Source organism: Vulpes vulpes, chromosome 10 (genome assembly GCF_048418805.1).
Source record: "Vulpes vulpes isolate BD-2025 chromosome 10, VulVul3, whole genome shotgun sequence".
Taxonomy (NCBI): domain Eukaryota; kingdom Metazoa; phylum Chordata; class Mammalia; order Carnivora; family Canidae; genus Vulpes; species Vulpes vulpes.
In genome coordinates, this window is record NC_132789.1 from 21,366,147 (window position 1) to 21,380,895 (window position 14,749).

At 48.8% G+C, this 14,749-nt stretch overlaps 1 protein-coding gene across 9 annotated transcripts in view; it reads left to right on the top strand.

Moving 5' to 3' along the window:
- The window catches only part of SEZ6L (seizure related 6 homolog like), a 186,714-nt gene that overhangs the window by 121,103 nt on the left and 50,862 nt on the right, over positions 1-14,749 (top strand). For all 9 annotated transcript variants that reach the window (XM_072723098.1, XM_072723099.1, XM_072723100.1 and 6 more), the window contains exons 5-9: positions 168-353; positions 4,483-4,648; positions 6,676-6,842; positions 7,248-7,442; positions 8,923-9,061. In XM_072723098.1, the coding sequence (XP_072579199.1) occupies positions 168-353; positions 4,483-4,648; positions 6,676-6,842; positions 7,248-7,442; positions 8,923-9,061 (853 nt within the window). The remainder of the gene's footprint in view (positions 1-167; positions 354-4,482; positions 4,649-6,675; positions 6,843-7,247; positions 7,443-8,922; positions 9,062-14,749) is intronic.

The following is a 14,749-nucleotide window of genomic DNA, read 5'->3' on the forward strand; positions in this document are numbered from 1 at the left end:
CAGCATCTTATGATCAATGAGAGTCACAAAAATACCACCTCCAGCACTCTGGAGTCCCCAGGGACCTCATCTTTTCTCCTCAGCACAAATTGGCTCCCGGGATGTGGGTCACGTTCTTCCTCTCCCCGCTCCTGAGGGATGACTGTCCGCCTTTACGTTTCTTCCAGCCTTCATGCTGAGCTGCAATTTTCCCCGCCGGCCTGACTATGGGGATGTCACAGTGATGGACCTGCATTCGGGTGGGGTGGCCCACTTCCACTGCCACCTGGGTTATGAGCTCCAGGGTGCCAAGACGCTGACTTGCATTAATGCCTCCAAGCCCCACTGGAGCAGCCAGGAGCCCATCTGTTCAGGTACACTCCAACCTCGCCGGATCAGACACGGATAGTCCACTCAGAGGCGAGAGACCAACCCCAGGCCATTAGACTGACCTTAAGGATAGGCGCTCAGCCCAAGGGAGAAGATCGCCCCCAAGACGGATGACAACTATCATTGAAATCTTTAATCTGTGAAAAAATACACATAACCTAAAATTAACATTAGTGACATTTAGCACATCTGCAGTGTCATGCAACCATCACCACTCTGTAGTTTCAGAACATCTTCATCACCCCCAGAAGGAAACCTTGCACCCACTTGCACTCACTCCCCATTTTCCCTTCCCCCACAACCCTTGGCAGCCACCAACATGCTTCCTGTATAGACAGATTTGCCTATTCTGGACATTTCATGTAAATGGGATCAAACGATACATGGCCTTTTGTAACTGGCTTCTTTCACTCAGGATTATGTGTATCCAAAATTCATTCATGTCATAGCATTGGGTCAGTATTTTGTTCCTTTTTATGGCTGAGCAATATGCCATTGTGCAGCTGTGCTCCCATTTTATCCATTTATTCATTGGTGGATTCTAGAGTTTTTCCCCCTTTTTGGCAATTAAGAATAATGCTGCTGTGAACACTTTTGTACCAGTTTTTGTGGGGACGTATGTTTTCATTTCTCCTGGGTCCATACTCAGGAGTGGAATCACTGGGTCATAGGGTAATTCTCTGTTTAGCTTTTTAAGGACCCGTCAAACTGTTTTCCCTAGAGGCTGCACCATTTGGCTTTCCTACGTGCCATGTAGGACAGTTCCAATTTCTCCACATCCTCACCAGCACTTATTATTTTACACATTTTCTTTTTATGATTCTAGCCGTGGTGGTGGGTGTGACGCTTTCTTGTTCTCATTGTGGTTTTGATTTGCATTTCCCTGATGGCTAATGGCGCTGAGCAGCTTTCCTGTGCTTCTTGGCCATTTGTAGATCTTCTAAGAGAAGCATCTATTCCAGTGCTTTGCCTGCTTTTTTTTCTTTAATTTGTTATTTGTCTTTTTATTGTTGACTTGTAAGAGTTCTTTGTATATTCTGGATATTAGATCCTTATCAGAGATATTATTTGCAACTATCTTACCCCAATCAGTGGGTTGTTTTTACACTTAATTTTTTTTAATAATTAATTTATTTTAGAGAGAGACCACGCATGTGCATGAGCAGGGGGAGAGGCAAAGGGAGAGAATGTCTCAAGCAGGCTCCACAGTGAGCACAGAACCTGACTCAGGGCTCCATCCCAGGACCCTGAGATCATGACCTAAACCCAAAACCAAGAGTCGAGCACTCAACCAACTGAGCCACCCAGGCAACCCATGTTTCTTTACTTCTTGATAATGTCCTCCAATGCAGAAAAGCTTTTCATTTTGACAAAGTGTAATTTATCGATTTTTCTTTTTTGTGAAGAGTGCTTCACACTCTTCTGTGCTTTTGGTGAGCCTGCTGCCACATTTTGAACCCAGTTAACAAATACTGAGACACTGCCAGGGCTGCCATAGGTGTTCACAGCAATCCTTTTTTTTTTTTTTTTTTTTTTTTTTTTTTTTTACTTATTTATTCATGAGAGACACAGAGACAGGGGCAGAGACACAAGCAGAGGGAGAAGCAGGTTCCATGCAGGGACCTCAATGCGGGACTCGATCCCAGGATTCTGGGATCACAATCTGAGCCAAAGGCAGACACTCCGCAGAGCCACCCGGGGACCCCTTCACAGCAATCCTACTTGATGAGAACCATTACCTCCATTTTACAGATAAGGAAACAAAGGCTTATCGAGTTGAAGCCACTTGCCCAAAGTCACCAAACAAATTGAAACAAGTCCAGAGCTCTTCTCTCCTGAGCCGTTTTTCTCAAAGCATGGTCTACAGACCAGTGAGATTATTACAGATGCATAATCCTGGGCCCCCTACATGACCAAGTGAATCAGAATCTACATTTTAATATGCCCCTGTGTGATTTATGTACATGTTATAGATTGAGAAGCTCTAGGTTATACCACACGGTCCCTGTACTGCTAGGCATAACCTTAACCATCCTTGGCTATCAAGAGAGCAAAACCCTATTAGATTCTCAGAAGTTCTGATGGTGGTCAGGACAGCATAGAGTGCTTGTAATAACTGAGCACCTACTATGTGCCAGGGCACAAGCCACATACAAGGAGAATACTGGGAATAATAATAAATTATTCCTTCCTCCAGGCATTCAGTCAATGGAATCCAAAAGCAAATGAGGCCTGATGACACATTCTGAGATTTGATTGTTGCAGTATTGTTCCCCTAAGGCCCTTCAGAATTTTTCTTCTTTGCTTTTAACAAAAGGGAAAAATCCAAACCATAGGGCAGTTGGTCTCTGTGCCTCTTTCGCGTTAATTTTTATCTATGTGTGAAATCAGAGAGGAATTAAGCCTCAATTTGTGCTAAGAAAGATGGATGGGGAGCCACGGCTGGCAAATTGAAGCCAAACAGAGCCATCACTTGGCTTAATAAGGCGAGGAAGGGGAGCAGAGAGGCAGCAGATGAGCAGCAGCTTGGAGAGGACAGGTGGCCAGTGCCCCCCACCAGGGACGGTGTCCTCGATCTCCTCAGCTCCGGAGCCATAGGACAACAATGCTGGCTATGTTTTGAGCACTTGTACTGTGCCAAGGAGGGTGCCAAGTTCCCTATATGTGTCATTTCATTGATTTCTCACCACAGCCCTATAAGCTGCATGGAATCATTACCACCCTTTTATAGCGAACTCGAGGTTCACAGAGTTTCTGTGACTTGTTCTAGATCAGTAGCCGGTGAGTGGTACGGGCGGATTTAAACCTCCTCTTTAGGACAAGAAGGGGGTCAGGAGAGAGATAGAGACAGACAGGCACACAGACACACAGACACACACACACACACACACACACACACCTCTGCTCATGGTTCTGAAAGAAGTATGGGTGTTGGAGGATGGGGAGGGGGCTTCTTGGCAATGTCTTTGCTGTAAATCAGCAGAATCCGGAGCACAGCAGAGAGCTAGCTATCTTTTTCACCCCTAGCAAGTTTTTATTAGTAATGTAGTCATTCAACAAACATTTAATGAGATCCAAGTATCTCCTAAAAATAATTCCTCACATTTGTCTATCTCCCTTCAGTTCACAAATCATTTTTTTAATATCTCTTTATTAGATTTTTATGATAGAAGTAATAAATGCTCTGGTAAAAAAATTTTTTTCAAGAAATTCAAAAGTGTAAAGATAGAAGCAAATCACTTTTATATTTATGGTCTCAATAGATTTTTTGCAAATAACTCATTGAAATAGGTATGGCAGGACCATTTTGTGACTTGGTTTATTTTCCCCACTTAAAATATAGGGAGCACTTTTCTATAGTCGCAAGTAATCTTCAAGAACGTGATTTTTAATAGCAGATGAATGAAGTGCATTTATTTCACGAACAGCTGTGAGTGGACAAACATGTTGCTTCTCTTTTTTTTGCTCTTAGAAGCACGTCCGTGGTGAACACCCTCATTCATAAATCTTGGTGAAAATCTCCAAATCTTCTTTTGAGTGTAAATTCCCAGAACTTTAATGACTAGGTCAGAGTTTAGGAACATATTTTCTAGATATTTCTCCAAATTGCTCTCCTGAAAGGTCATAGCAATTTGCATTCTAACCAGTTATGACTGAGAGCACCCATTTCCCACCACCTTCCCCATCGGCAAGTTATGGCTGCTTTTTGCCTTGACTGGTCAGGTGGATGAAAATAGAATACAATCTAGATTTGCTTTTCATTTATTATTAGTGAGTCTGCATTTTTAGTGCTTACTAAATACTGAAAGTGTATTTCTACTTTTGAGGACTATTTATGTCCTTGATTACCATCTTATAGTGAAGAATCAGGGCACAGCCAGCACGATGAAAGAATCCTTAAATCATGGTTGTTCTCTATCATGGAACACACAGGGTGGGTGGTTCCAGCCAGGGAATGAGGTTTCCGATAAAATAGAATGAACCTCGTCCAAGACAAGAGGCCTTTATCATGTCTCCCTCTTCCCATCCTGTTGCCCCTCAACCAAGGGGTTGGGGTGGGAATCTCTTTCTCTGTGTCTCCTCTCATGATCACCCCCCCATTTCCACCCCCAGCCCCTTGTGGAGGGGCTGTGCACAACGCCACCATCGGCCGGGTCCTCTCCCCAAGTTACCCAGGAAACGCCAATGGGAGCCAGTTCTGTGTGTGGACAATCGAAGCTCCGGAGAGCCAGAAGCTGCACCTACATTTTGAGAGGCTGTCACTGCATGACAAGGACAGGTAAGCCCCCGAGGACTTACCCCAGCAGCCTCCTTCCTTCCCAGAGTGTGTGGCTGGGGATCTGGAGTCTGGAAATGGCTCATTGAGGTCAAGAAAGGAAGGGCTGAGGAAGTTGGCAAGGTATTAGACACCATCAGCTCCAATCTCCTCCTTTTACAGGTAAGGAAACTCAGACATAGAGAGGGAAAGGGACTCACCCCAGGTCACACGGTAGGATAGGGGAATCCAGATCCCCGTGTTGCACCACCTCATTGTTTCTCCTGCATGCCCCTTTTTGCAGTTAACAAGGAGGGAGTATTTGCTGAGCACCTGCTCTGTGCCCAGTCATGTACTAAGCTCCATGGAGAGCCAGAGAGAAGTAGCAAGACTTGATTTCCTGCTCAATAGGAAATTGAAGTGGAAACACTAGACTTGTACCCATGAAGGAACTAGGGAGATGTTGCAAGGCAATACCTAAGCAAGAGCATGTCTGTAGACTCTAAGTAACACACATAGAATCCCTTAAAGTTTTCATATTCTATGGCTTTATACTAGAATATTCTCGAATGTTCTAGAAAACTAGACCTGCTGCCTTAGGGTGTATTCTCTTAAAAACAGACATGGGGACAAGGATGTTAGGGAAAGTCACTCATTTGGGAGCAAATCCTAGGAAGCACAGGTAGAGGCATGGGACATTGGGTTGGAAAGGGAAAGGAGTCACCACGGTGTGCGTTAGTGAGCAGGTGACTGTGGGGAGCAGCTGGGGTTCTGTCCACCGGAGGCCTCTGGGAAACTGTATTGAGTATGACTCAGAGCGGTCCTTTTGGAGGGGGCAGGATCTGGGGTACTTATCCACCACCACCACCCATCTATCATTGGATGGGATGCTCCTGGACACACTAACTCCCCAGCACTGCCTGCCACACTTTGAGCTGGTTGAGCTAACTGATTCTCAGAGACTTTGTGTGGGAAGCCAGCCCTGTCCTCATCCTAGCCACAGTGGACACATGGAAAAATGAACAAACCATGGCTTCAACATTTATATATTTTGGTAATATTAGAAATTCATCTGGGCAGCATAAGATAAACCCTTTTTATGAGTCACAGTAAAAAAAAAATTTTAAAAAAATTAAAAAAAACTTCAGAGGATTAAAAATGCCTGTTTATGACTCCATAAAAGAAATGTATCTAATCTGTATACCGCTTCTTTCCCCGTTTTTGCGTAATTTCTTTAAAAATACCAAGACTAGCAAGGAGTCAGGTATCAAATGGTTTTAATAACAATGAAAATGAATACCAACATTTTGTGTAGCACATTTTATTTTTCAGGGCACCTGATCCTGTCGTATTCTCAAAACCCACCTGTAAGATAGGTAGAAGAGACGTGATGATCCCTCCTTTCATAGCTGTAGAAACTGAGGCCCAAGGTGTGCTGAGACTTGGGAAGAGAATTGGGAAGAGAAAATCAGGACTCCTGACTCCACACACTGTGCTCTTAAGATATCAGACTGAAAGACAGAGCCTGTTAGGGGCCAAATGCTTAATAAATTTGACTCGTATACCTTCTCCGTCCTAGGCATGTTATGCACATGGCCTCTATCTAGTTCCCACACTCTGATGTAGGTGGGTATAATTTCATCCTTTTTATAGATGAAGAAACAGAGGCACAGTGGTGTGAAGTGTCCTTGCCCAAAGTCACACAGCTCAGAAGGTTACAGAGTTGGGACTCAGGTTGTCTGACTACTACTCTTTCAGCCCGTTAATCTCGTCTTCCCAGTTACTAATAATAATTAGTATCCATTAATTAGTCCGGTTCATTACATCACACACATCATTTTTTCTACGACTTCAGAACCCATCCGTGAGTCTAGGACAAGCATTCTACAAGAAAAGGAAACAAGTTGCATAAGGCTTGTCTGGGCAAGTCACGGGCAAACGGGATCTGCATCTGGGAGTTAGGCTCCAGAGGTGGTGTTCATGGCACACGCCTCCTGCTGTTGCTGTGTGTCAGTGATCCTCCTATCCTTCCCCCCACCCCTACCCGCCAGGATGATGGTCTACAGTGGCCTGATCAATAAGTCTGCTCTTCTCTATGACTCCCTCCAAACCGAGAGCGTCCCCTTTGAGGGTCTGCTGAGCGAGGGCAACAGCATCCGCATTGAGTTCACTTCCGACCAGGCGCGGGCAGCCTCAGCCTTCAACATCCGGTTCGAGGGTGAGGATCCCCGGGGGCCTCCCCCATCCTGGGTGATGGTGTGGGCACAGAGAAAGCATGAGGGAGCTGAGCTGGGTCCTGGGGGCTAGAAATTTGACCTGCTAAGGGTGAGGGAGATCCAGAGACCAGACTGACCCTTTGACTTCCAAAGGCAGACTCTGCAGGGTTGGGAGGGCAGAGGTTTGTATTCCCATTCTCGAGACAAAAATAATGAGTTCCCAAAAAGCGATGTAAATGGTCCAAGCACCCTCAGCATGTCAGCTGGAATTGGAACCTGGGGTCTGGGGCCCATTTTCCTTGGGGCTTCCCTAAATAGCAAGAGGGGACCCATCCTCTGACATCGAGGACTGTCAGGAGCCCCTGCCTCATCTGAGCTGCTGTCCCTCTTTTGTATCCCCACCCTAGCCTTTGAGAAAGGCCACTGTTACGAGCCCTACATTCAGAATGGGAATTTCACCACATCCGACCCAACCTATAACATCGGAACCATAGTGGAGTTTACCTGTGATCCCGGCCACTCTCTGGAGCAGGGTCCGGCCATTATCGAGTGCATCAATGTGCGGGACCCGTACTGGAATGACACAGAGCCCTTGTGCAGAGGTGAGTGGCCCCATTGCCCTTCTCGCAGGGCACCTCAGGGACCTCCACCCCCTCAGATGAAAAGGCCAAGGGCCCGGTTTACAGTATGTCACAAATTTACACACCAATTTTAGCATTAGAACCCTTTCCAGGGCTCACTATCCTTTGGGTCAGATTTGCTGCATGTCCAAATTACAAAATTGATAAATTTTTAAAGATGCCCCTTCCTCCAAGCACAGACCCCCTAGTACATAACTTAGTGAAAAGATCTCTGCATGGATTTCAGCTCCTCTGTACCCCCTTGCTATGTACTTTTGTGCGTTGTGCAACCCACCCAACCGCACATGGCAGTCCTAAGTTTAATTAATAATAGTGATGATGTCAATAATAGTTGCCAAGGGCTGCATGTGCCTTATCTGATTTAATCCTCACTATGATCCTGCGAGGTACGTAGTACTGACCCCATGTACAGGTGAGGGACCTGAAGCTGTGAAGTGATCCTAAGAACAGACTGAGGGTAACTGGCAGAGGTGGAAATGGAACTCGGGTCTCTCTGTTCTCAGAGACCTGTGGTCTGAGCCCCTCAGGACGGCATTGGCTGGGTGGATCCCTCATCTCCAGAGCCCCCCGGGGCCCTGCCCTGCCTTGCCTCTTTCCGCATACTCAGTGCCACTTCAAGCCTGGATGCGTGTGGAGCATGTGGTGTGATGGAGAGAGCCCTGGCTCCTGGCAGCCGCCACCTGGATGGCGGTTGGCGTGAAATCACAGCTTCGTCCTGGTGAGGGATTGATCCCTGTATTAAATGTGCTGGTTTAACAGAGCGGAATTCATTGGTGCTTTGGCCTCTGCCACACTGAGAACTTTCCAAAACGGTAAACAGGGTGGAATTTAAAGAGCCAGGCGCCAGGCACATCCCTACTTCCAGGTCAGAGCTGGGCTCCTTAGCAGTAATGTTCACTAAGAAGTATCAAGCCCTTACCTTGTGCCAGGTGCTAGGCTGCATTTGACACCCATGAGCTCAATTAAGCTCCAGAAAACCCCAACGGAGTCAGTGGCGCTGTTACTGCAGCTTCACAGAGGGAGGAAACTGAGACTCCCAAGATTGCATGCCTTGCCGCCGAGTCTGTTGGGGCAGAGGCAAGACTCGAACTCAGGTCCACCTCAATGCAGCGTAGCATCTGTTAGCCACTACTCCACCCTGCCCCAGCATGGGGCTGCTGCAGAATCACCCAGAACATTGAGCTCTGTCCTTGATCATGAGAGAACTGTAGTGCCCTTAGCCCCCTCTTCGCCAGCCCTCAGCTAAAGGAGGCAGGCGGCCAGCCCTAATGTGATCATCCCACACACACAGGCACGGACCGCCTGAGGGGCAGGCACCTGTTCCCAGTACACAGCGAGCCATGCCTGTCCGACGTCATAGCCCACGCTCTTACCCGCCACGCTGTACTGGCTTCCTCATGAATAACACATGCCTGCCTCTGTCTGTCTCTTTCTTCTACAGCCATGTGTGGTGGGGAGCTCTCTGCCGTGGCCGGGGTGGTGCTGTCCCCAAACTGGCCAGAGCCGTACGTGGAAGGTGAAGACTGTATCTGGAAGATTCACGTAGGGGAGGAGAAACGGATCTTCTTAGATATCCAGTTGTGAGTGTTCATGACGGGTGGACCTCCAGTCCAGCCCCATTGGGGAAGCGATTGCTCCTGCTTTGTTCTTTCAGCCAGGGTAAATGAGGCATCCACTATGTGTCAGGGGCTGTGCAAAGAGCTGGAGTCCCAGCAGTGGGAGAAACATCATGCACACAAAGACACAGTCCCCTTGCCTCCAGGCAATTTGGTCTGCGGAGGAAGCAGGCATTAAAGGTAGAAATGCATCCACAGTGACATACCGTAACCTTGGTGAACAGTGTAAGGATAAGTGAATGGTGCTATGAGATCCTATAATGGGGGTTTGATACAAAGGGGAAGGTCAGAAAAGCCTTCCCTGAGGATCCGATGCTGAAGTTCAGAACTAACGAATGAGTTGGAGTGGATATATCTGAAAGGAACAGAATGTGTAAAGGCCCTGTGGCAAGAGCAAGCGCGGTGTTTGAGAAGGACCGAACAGCCGATGTGGCCAGGAGGAGGGGGAAGGTATCACACGTACTGTCTGTACTGCAGCTGTTTGTTTTCTTATCTGTCTCTCTCAACCAGACCCAGAAGTCCTTGTAGTCAGGGCTTGCTCTGATGCACCTCTGTCCCCAGATCTACTGCAGAGCCTGACACATAGTAGGCACTCAGGAGACCAGTGCTGCGTGAAGAACGGATGGAGTTGCCTGGCCCTGTGGCCGTCTGCTGTACTCAGTGGGGGTGCCTAGGAGATGCTCCATCCAGAACTTTCCCCCTGCTGAACTCTCCAGGGAGGGGGAGAAGCAGACAGAGACAGATGGTAGTGTCTAGAGAAGCAGAAGAAAGGGCTTCCGGGCAGACCCAGACACCGTGGCTTGGACAGTGGAGGGCAGGGAGGGAATGCCAAGTTCTGAAGAGCTTCTCTGGAGGCAGCCAGGGCCCCGGGTGGGGAGGCATCGCTCCCCTCAAGCCTGAAGCAGAAACCCAGTCGGCTGGGCAGCGAGGCCCAGCTGCCTTGCTCTGCAGAGGAGCTTTGCAAAAGGGAAGATTTATCTGCAAAATTACAATAAAATTTTGAAGCTGTCCCTTAGAGGCCAGGGACGTGTCCTCGGAGGCTGCTCCAGGAACTTCCGCTCCAGGAGAATCAAAGATGTACAGACCTTGCACAATTGCCCCTTGTGGACCTGGGGCTGGGCCAACCTGAGTCAGAACCCTGTCTCTACCTCTCCCCAGCTCTTTGCCTCTGGGCTTCTCTCTGGCTGTGGTGCTTCTCACTGGCTACCAGGGTCTTGGAACCTCAGTGTTTCGTGGCTACTGGAACAGCCTGGAAGCATCCCTTGCCCGTTCCCTCCCTTGCTCACTCCTCAGCGGGAGTTCCCCCCTTTCTCCTATTCTCACCTCCCTGACTTCTAGAGTCTGGTATGAAGGATGATAGTTTCTGAGCTGTCTACTGCGAGCCAAGCCTGGTTGTAGGCGCTGGAAAGGCTTGGACAGTTGCCCCTTGGGCAGTGAAGTTTATGTTGTAACAGAGCAGGTTGGATGGTCCCGATTAGCTCTGTGAGGGGAGGAAGGGGGGGCACATGTGCACCTACTGTGTGCAAGCGCTAAGCAAGGTGCTGAAGGTACAGTTGTGAGAAAACAGAACAGCTTCTGCCCTCACTGTCTAGGGGATGAGGCAGACATGAAATGATATGCGGTGTGGTGAGAGCGGGGATAGGGTGGACAGGCCGCTGAGAAGCCTGAGTGAAATCAAGGAGGGCTTCCAGGAGGAAGTGACTTCTGTGCTGGCATGAAAGAGAAGGTAGGCAACCATGAGGGGAAAAGGAGGAGTGTCTCAGACGGTGAGAACAGAATGTGTAAAGCCTGGAAATGAGAGAGAAGGTGGCCCACTTAGTGACTTGAAAGGAGTTTGTTATGGCTGGAGCGTGAGGATTAGGTAGGGGTTATGGAGGGAAAGGGTTCCAGGGAGATGTGGTGTCTTCTTAGCTGAAGTCTCAAATAGGAAAGTCCCTTCTAAAGCTGTTTGCTGTGAGAAACCTTCTGAGGCTCCCTACTGCCGTCATGGTAAATATGAATGCGCGGTCCTGGTTTATGAGCATCCCTGCACCAGCAGTTAGTAGCAAGCCACCTCAATCTTCTGCCAGAAGGAGAACCAACTCCTGGTATCCTGGCTTGTCTTGTCCATGCCACCCCCTTCTGCTGGGCTCAGCAGCCTTCTCCCAACACCCGCCCCCTGGACAGGTGGTTCTGCTCCCCCAAGACCGGCCCACCTCTCACCTTGGTGTCACAGGCCTGGATGGGGACACAGGAAGCTGGGAGCCCTTGTTCTCACTCTCTCTAGGCATCAAATACTCAGTGAACCTTCAGCTTGATGCTGGATAGAGTTTCATGTCCACTGCGAAGCGTGCAATGGGGCAGCTGATCCAGGAACCTGAGCAGTTAGGTTCCTCAAAGCTGGGCCACTCCCGGCACCTGTGGCAGGAAGGGACCCCTCCCAAGGGGACAGACTTTCTCCCTTCTGACCATCCTGGCAACCCCAGATCTGAGTGTTGGCCAGGAGAGAGGAGCCCCGGCTCCCCTCCTCCGCGCCCTGCCAGGGACTCCTGAGCAGCCCAGGACCCGGCAGCAAGCCTCCCTGGGCTTCATGGTCCCCTTTCTGCAAAGTGATGGGCTGCCTTGAGCCAAGAGAATGCAGACTCAAACTCACGGAGGGCCGGATGAGTAACAGAATGGATTTGGGGCCCAAATATTTGGAGTGATAGAGAGGGGAGAGGCCCTCTCACCCTTCCAGAAATCATTTAAAGTTGTTTTTTGGTGGGGGTTTTTTTTAAGAATAATGCCTCTCCCCCTCCCAAAAAATAGATCTGCTGGCTGGATCCAGACTTGAGGAGCCTCCAGTTTGTAAGCCTTGGTCTAGATAGTGATTAAAGTTCTTTCTCATCGCCGTGATGAAGAGAGCAATTTTCATCATTGAGTGCTTCCTATTTGTGGGGTGCTTTACAGACGTGAATTATCTCCTACCCAGAGTTGTCCTGTGGGGGTGCTACAACTACTCTATTCAACTCCTATTCCCTGCCTTCTGAGTTCTTCAGTTGGGTGCCTAAAAGGGCCTCCCAAATGAATGGTATCCAAAGTTAAACTCCTGATTCCTTCTCCAAACCCGTTTCATCTCATCTGCCCATCTTGGTAAGGAGCCGTCCATCCTACCAGCTGCTCAAGCCAAAAGGACTTGGAATTGTTCTAGGGCAGGAGGACATGGGTGCATGTCCAACAATTGGCTTTCTTGGCAGTGGGGTAGGGAGAAACATCCTGATTTATGGCATTCGCCAATTTCCGTGGTGTAAATACTCCCACCATGGCCCTTTCCGAGCTACTAACACAATGCCAGCGGGCTCGCCGGATGCCCGGATGTTTAACAATTGACTCACATGAGCCAGTGCAAGCTGCCAGCTCCAGCACACTCACTGCTATTTGGATTTCTCACACACCCTGTACTCGAGTCCTCAGTACATCCTGTTGATTCTAGAATTCAAGAATCAGAATACGCCCAGAGTCCAAGCACGTGTGACACCCCCACTACTGCCACTGTGGTCCATGTCTCATCCCAGAATTATCCCACAGGCATCCTGACTGGTCTCCCCGCTCCTGCTTTTGTCCCCTTTGGGCTATTTGTAACCTACCACCCTAAGGGATCCTGTTAAAACCTAAGTAAGGCAGGTTACATCATGCTCTGCTTCAAAGTTTACAGTCGTTCTACATTTTATCTAGAGTAAAAGCTGGAGTTCTTGCAAAAGGCCCCATGTGATCTAGCCCTGGTTATATCTCCTGTTTCATTTCTTTCCACTCCTTATTCCCTCCATTTGGCCACACTAGCTTCCTTGTTGTTCCCCAGACATACCCCAGGGCCTTTGCACTAGCTGTCTCTTTTCCCCTCCCCCAACCCCAGGATGCTGTGCCCTGAATACCCTGCCTTGCTCACTCCCTAGCTTCTTGTAGGCCTCTGCTCACAAATCACCTCTTATGAGATGTCACCCGACACCCTGATCTAAATCAGCATCTCTGTCATTCTTTCTTTTTTTTTTTTTTAAGATTTTATTTTTAAGCAATCTTGACACCCAAATTCACAACCCCAAGATCAGGAGTCACATGCCCCATGGACTGAGCCAGCCAGGCACCCCAACATCTCTGCCATTCCTGATACCCTTACCTTGCTTCACGTTTCCCTGTAGCACTTAACACCACTCAACATACCACACATTACCATATTTGTTGAAGCATGTCACCCCCTCCACCTACAACGTCACATCCATGAGAATGGAAGGATTTGTTTCCTATTTGATGCCCTGCTATAACCACAGTATGTAAATCAATGCCTGGCCCATAGTAGGTGCTCAGTAAGTAAGAGTGAATAAAATTAAGACAACTTCTCATGGTCATACAGCCATGAGGTTTCAAAGCCAGAACGTGAACCCAAATTCATGTCCAGCTGCTCTTATGCACAAGGAGGGGGAAAAAGTTCAGAAAAATATGGAAAGACCATTAAGATGTGGCCTTCTTTTATCAATAAGTCTACATTTATTACATGAGCGGCAATGTTAAGAAAAAAAGTTTGGCCAAAAGCTATCAAGTAAAATAATAGTGGTGGGAAGATCCCCCAAGAGAAGGTGTCATAAATTATAGTATCAAAGGATTTGCCATCATAGACTTAGAAGCAGAATCTAGAGTGGGTCTTGGGAGGACCCCCAACCCAGTGATGACCAGCCAAATCCACTGGTAGACTTTGGGGGCCGAGTAGGGGGTGAGGTGCAGGGAGGCCGTACCGTCTTCTGGATCATCAGATGCAGGCAGAGGTGAAGGTGACAGTGGGGCCCGAGATGAGGCCCTGGTGGGGGTGGGTAGGGTACTGTCCTCCACAGAGCAGCTTCTGCTCCCTCCATGGGGCATCCAGCCAGCATCATCCCAGGACCGTAGTCCTTGAAGTGACATCAAAATCAAGTTGGTCATCGCGGAGGCGCTGCCATTTTTCTCATTGAGCAAATTCTGTGTGATTCTACATGCATTTATAGAGCACCCGCTGTGAATGAGGTGCCCGCTGGGCCCTGGCAGTGAGCAAGAATGGTGTGGCCCTGTGCTGGGGGACATGGTGCAGACAGGAGCACATACAGGGGCCCTGGAGGCCCGGGGCGAGAAGGGTGAGCCTGGTAGACGATGCAAAGGAAAGCTTTCCAGGGAAAGCAACGTCTCTCTCAGCAAACAGCCGTGTCTGGAGGCGGTTCTGACTGTAGAGTTGGTGCAGGAGGGGGCGTGGAGAGGGAGCCACTGGCATCCAGTGGAAGGAGGCCAAGGGTGCTGCTCCGCATCCCGATGTGCATGGTTCAGCCCCCACCACAACCAAGTAGCTGACCCAAGATGTCAGTAGGGCCGAAGCAGAAAAACCCCGGTCCATACTGAAACCTGAAGGACAGACACAAGGTGGGAAGGGATGGGGAGGGGTGGGTACAGTGCTCGAGCCGAAAAGAATGGCATGTGCTAAGGTCCAAAAGCAGGAGAGCACGACTCTCTTCTTGTTGGTCCATAATATCAAATAGATGCCGAACACTTAGCGCACCCAGGTGTTCACAGGTGCCTTCAAAGTGAGCATGCGTGCTGAGTTCTACTAGCAGCTCCATTTTACAGATGAGCAAGATGAGGGCGTGGAGGCCAAGAGTGGCTGCGGCCGCCCGGCCG